Source organism: Macrotis lagotis, chromosome 1, assembly GCF_037893015.1.
Source record: "Macrotis lagotis isolate mMagLag1 chromosome 1, bilby.v1.9.chrom.fasta, whole genome shotgun sequence".
Classification (NCBI taxonomy): Eukaryota; Metazoa; Chordata; class Mammalia; order Peramelemorphia; family Peramelidae; genus Macrotis; species Macrotis lagotis.
The window spans coordinates 460,523,128-460,528,839 of NC_133658.1; the positions used below are offsets into that span (position 1 = coordinate 460,523,128).

The window sequence follows — 5,712 nt, forward strand, 5'->3', positions numbered from 1 at the left end:
TGGGACACTATTACACTGTTGGTGGAGCTGTGAACTCATCCAACCCTTCTGAAGAGCTATTTGGAACTATGCCCAAAGGGCAACAAAAATGTGCATACCCCTTGACCCAGCAATAGCACTACTGGGTTTATACCCTGAAGAGATGAGGAAAAAGGGTAAAAAGATTACTTGTACAAAAATATTTGTAGCAGCCCTGTTTGTGGTGGCAAAGAATTGGAAATCCAGTAAATGTCCTCCAATTGGAGAATGGCTTAGCAAACTGTGGTGTATGTATGTCATGAAACACTATTGTTCTATTAGAAACCAGGAGGGATGGGATTTCAGGGAAACCTGGAGGGATTTGCATGAACTGATGTTGAGTGAGATGAGCAGAACCAGAAAATCACTGTACACCCTAACAGCAACATGGGAGTGATGTTCAACCTCGAAGGACTTGCTCATTCCATGAGTGTAACAATTGGGAACATTTTTGGGCATTCTGCAAAGGAGAGTGCCATCTGTATCCAGATAAGGTGCTGTGGCATTTGAACAAAGTGCAAGGACTATTCCCTTTAATTTAGAAAAAAAACAGATATCTTATTGTCTGATCTTGTTACCTCTCCGACTTCCCTTTAAGGATAAGATTTTTCTCTCATCACACACAATTTGGATCAAGGTACAACATGGAAACAAAGTAAAGACTGACAGAGTGCTTTCTGTGGAGGGGTGGGGGGAGGGAAGCAAGATTGGGGGAAAATTGTAAAACTCAAATAATATATTTAATAAAAATATATTTAAAACCTTAAAAAATAAAAAAACAAAAAAGAAACAAAAAAGAAACAAAAAAAAGAAAGGAGATGAGAAGTGAATCACCCCAAGAAAATAAAAAAAAATGTATTATGACCAAAAGAGAGCTGGTCCTTAAGATCACAGTTTAGAACTGGAAAGGACCACAGACACCACTGAGCCCGAATTCTCTCATTTCTATACCTGAATAGAAAAGCATTCATTTAGAGCTAAAAAGTAACTCAGATGTCATGGATTCCAAATCTCTCATTTGAGGGGAAAATCCCGAGATTGAGAGCTGGAAGCAATCTTGAATGCTTGGAGTTCACCTTCTGCATTTGGCCAATGAGGAAAGGAAGGCACCAAGAGGATCTGAGGACTTCTGACTCCATGGTCATTATACAATAGGCCATGGCTCTGAGGAGTCAAGAAATAGACCCAATGAGATATCTACACCTTGCAGCTGGGAGGAGAAATGGGGAACATGTGCTTACCCCCATCTCAGACAGTTAAAGAACTCATTTTATATAAACATTTTATTAAAATGATCACATGGGATATACAACTATGGAATAATGCATACATTAAAATATCAAGATAGAAATAATGTACAATCATATTTACAAAGTTCATTCACTAGACCAGATGGCACACTCTACCTCTAGCACTTTTCCTTTTCATTCTAGTCAGCTTTCTTAAATGATGGTTAAAATACTGTTTTTTGGTTGTATTCTAGATGACTTGGAAAGGCATGTGTGCCAAGATAAGACGGTTCCACTTACCAAAGAACAAACTGCACTTGCTATTCCAAAGAACAGGCCATGACCAAATGTTTTCTCAATTATTTTCTCCAGATGATATGGAAAATTGTCTGGCAGTGTACTTTGGCCTGACACATCCAAATAACTATTGTAGATCACTGCAACTCCAACACAGATACCATCTAAGATGTAGGAAAATGCAGCAATGAGGTGACATGTATGGATGAAGTTTGGGCAATTTTCCTCCTTAAGGAGACTTAGTAATGCCCCCACATTCAATATCAGACCATATGCTTGGAGGAAATCAGACAATATGATCAGGTCCTGGAAGTAATGAAATTCCTCAAGTTCATCCCAGAGGGAATCCAACTGATCACAGACTACTTCAAACTCTGCAGGAGATTTTCGTTCAAGATAGCAAGCCTTCCAAAGTCCAATCCACATAGTCGTAACATTCTGGTTAGAAAATTGCCACAGTCTCCAACACACTGAATTTGTGATAAAAATACATAACAGCCAACCTACCAAAGCTAATATAATGGTAGTCATCAGTATAAAAAATGTTCTGATGTTTAATTTCATTGTAGACTGAAAGCTGATGAGTTATGAAGACTATTCAGAAAACCTAAAGAAAATAAAAAAAAACAAATTCTTTTTTAACTTTCCATGTTGATGCCTTGACTTACATGTGGATAAAGCTATTATTTCATCATTCTACACAGATCAATAAAAGTACTTCTAAAAAATCCTTTGTTTTAAATAAACATTTGTTTTTATCCCCTCTGAATTTTCTTGCAATTTTTTCCTTAAGATTAAAAGGGTGAAATAGATTTGGGAGATGGTGTCAAACTCAAAAAGAAACCATAAATTGCTTTGGAAATCTGCAACACCACTGATCTTTGTTTTATTGTATTTGTGTTTGTTTTTTTAAAACACTTCCCAATTACATTTTCATCATATTCCTCCACTCTCTGAAATTTAGTTGCTCCTTGGAGTAGAGGAGTTTGATGCCTCTGGGTTTGGTCATCTCTAAAATCCTTTTCATGGGTCCAACATTCTACGATTCCAAAACTTGCTTCAGGTATCTGCTGATACCTGAAAATGGGATATACATATATATATATATATATATATATATATATATATATATATATATATATATATATATATATATTCTTGAAGCAAAATCTTTTCTATATCAGGCAAATATCTATTTTATTTTTTTGTGATTGCTTCTTTTTTTATTAGGATTATATTTAATAGAAAAAGTCATGAAATCACAAAAGAATTAAAAGACAGACAGCCTTGAAAGATCAAAGAACTCTTCTCACTAAGAAAATGACCAAGCTTGATTGCAGAGAATTAATGATGAAACACTATCAATGAAGGTCTCTGGGTGGACACTGAAAGGGAATATTTTTGGACATAGCTGATGTGAGAATTTGTTTTGCTTGACTATGAATTTTACAAAAATTGGTTTTTCCTTACTTTTATAATGGGGAGGAACATGTTGAACATTAGAGAAGACTTTTTTATTTGAAAGGAAGTGAAATATAACTGAAGAATGCATATCCTACCCAGAGCTTTTTCAAAGATCAGAATTGCTACTAATCTTTTAAGGTATATTCAATACACCTGCTTCAAATCCATTTGAAATTGTGACAAATTATGCAAAACATTTATCTAAAACTAATATCTGTCTGACTGACTTCCATTTTTTTGTAGAAAAACAAGTAGTAATTTTCTAAGTCAGTTCTGTTTTGAGGTTTGTCAAATATTGGATTATTGAATCTCATTGTTTCTGATTCTCCTTGATCTAATCTCTTGAGCATTTGTTTTTATTGTAGCTATGTGGATAGTGTCCTTAACATGCAACTATATTTGCTGCTAACATATTCATAATAAATGATTTCTTGAAGGAATTGCTTTAATCTGACTATATTTTGCTTAGTTTTTAAAATCAATATTCATTAGTGATATGAATCTTTGTTTTTTTTTTCTTTACTTTAGCCTTCCCAGCTTCAGTATCATGATTGACTTTGTCTCATAAAAAGGAGTCTGGTAGAATCCTTTCAGAATTGTGGCGAAAACTTGTGTAGTACTGGTACTATTTATGTTTTCAGTTTGATAGAATACTCTTAGCAAGTCTATCAGGATGCTGTTTTCCTCCCTCCTCATCTCCCACACATGCAGCCACCTTACTATTACCTGTAGTTTAATTTCTGAGAATAAATTATTAAATATTTCTATTTCAACTACGTTTAGTTTTGGCATTTAAAATTTTTTTTAAAGATATTACGTGATTCTTTCAGGGTCTTTATTTTCTTAGTGTCAATCTTTTTCTTCCCTTTTCTTTCTTTTGGTTTTGCTGTGACTTCAACTCTGTTCATATGCCCTTTTGTGGATTTGATTTCCTGCGCTCTTCTTAACCACATTGGCTAACATTTTGTCTCTTTTGTTAGTATATTCAAAGAAGCAGTTTGCAGGTTTATCATTTCTGCAGCTTTTTTTTTTTGGATTTATACTTTATTCATTTCTCCTTATTTTACAATACCTTCTCTTTTCTGCTTATTTTGTATGCATTTATTGACCCTTTAAATGATGGTTTAGGTAGTATTATTATGATCGATTTATTCAGCTGATTTTTATCGACTTCTGTAAGTAAACTATCATTTTGTCTAAAGCAGTCCCCTTTTATACTAAACTCTCCCTTCCTCCTCAGGTTTCAGAACGGTTTCTCTTAAATTCTGATCCTATTTTAATGCCTTAGCTCTCACCTGAGGGCTTGGGTGAGTATTAACAAGACCCTGCATCCCTTTCTTCTCTGTCTGGGATCTGAGCTTCTCTATCCCTTTGAAAGCTGTTGCCTTCCTATTGGTCCACAGTACCTAAAATTCCCAACTTGGGTCTCCTCCACCTGTAGTCATTCTCAGCAGTATAATTTCTTTATTAGGCAAATTAACTAGACAGCCATTGAATAATGGCTTTCTTCAAGACACAATCTTCTGGCATTAAATACATCTAAAAATCACACCTTCTCACAGTTATAGTTCCTAAGTGGATTTTTGATTTGCAAAGGTGTTTTCATGTCCTCAAATTTTCAGGCACTGCCTGGTACAACACAGTGAGGAAACACATTCTTTTGATGAAGGTCAAAGTCCAACACAACTTTACCTAGAAATAATTCCCTCCTCTTTTCCTAGCAATCAACTGACCTTGGAAACCAATAGTTTCTATTGGGAGGTGGTGAAAATGTTGGAGGCCAAGATGGGGGAGTGAGTAAGGTACTCTCTGGAACCCTCCCAAAGTTCCCCTCTAAACAACTTGAAAACTGCCCCAGAATCCTTTGAGTAGCAAGAATGCAGCTTACCAGCACAGAAGAAAAGCTTGGAGGAGAGGTTAGTTGGAGAGCAAACAGCAGTCAGGCTCAGCAGGATGCCTGCAGCAAGGATCCAAACCTGGAGAACCCACTAGGAAGGCCAGCCAATGGACTGAGCTACAGAGCTAGGGGCCAGTCTGGCAGCCCTAAGCTATCCCCCATTTCACTCCATGAGTGAAGTTCTGTAGACAGGCCCTGTTTCCATAGCAACCAAATAACAACCCACAACTACTGGGATAGAACATCAACAAGATCCCTCCCAACCAACATATAGATTCTGTTTTGCTAGCAACCCAGCAGGAAGGCCATGCCCCAGGGCCAGGTAAACAAAGAAATCCCACTTTCTGAGGAGGCCAAAAGAGAAGCCCCACACCCAAGTTCAAGTCAGAAAGCAGCCTGCCCTCTAATGCAAGCAAGCAACTAATTCTTGAAGCTTGGTGAAAGTCAGCAGCAAGAAGCTCAGCCCCAGCAAAGAAAGCCCAGGGCAGTGCAGGACCAAAGCACAACTCTACTACAAAGTACCAAGTGAAAAAATGAGCAGGAAACCAATCAGCAAATGATATAAAAGAAAGACAATCATGAATATAGAAAATTAATTTTCATTTAAGGGCCATAATGATATAAAAATATGTCTCATGAGGGATTATGGAAACAGAAAAAATAATTGGAGATTAAACAACCTGAAGTTAGAGAATATGTAGCATAAATAACAAATAACAGAACAGTAAGTTTATTAAAGGCAACAGAAATAAAATAACTAAATTTTGAGATATAGCAAAAGCACTAATAAGAAAATTTGTAGATCTA

At 36.2% G+C, this 5,712-nt stretch overlaps 1 protein-coding gene across 1 annotated transcript; it reads right to left on the reverse strand.

Moving 5' to 3' along the window:
- Positions 1-1,063: 1,063 nt before the first annotated feature.
- LOC141519427 (claudin-4-like) lies at positions 1,064-5,476 on the reverse strand. Its single transcript, XM_074231672.1, has 2 exons — positions 4,897-5,476; positions 1,064-2,151 (listed from the first exon to the last, which is right to left on the reverse strand). The coding sequence occupies exon 2, from the start codon at positions 2,106-2,108 to the stop codon at positions 1,461-1,463; it is 648 nt and encodes a 215-aa protein (XP_074087773.1). The 5' UTR covers positions 2,109-2,151; positions 4,897-5,476; the 3' UTR covers positions 1,064-1,460.
- Between the last annotated feature and the right edge of the window lie 236 nt (positions 5,477-5,712).

What these genes read in the sequence shown, in the direction of transcription:
- LOC141519427 (XM_074231672.1), bottom strand. Translation starts at nt 2,108, where the DNA reads ATGAAATTAAACATCAGAACATTTTTTATACTGATGACTACCATTATA.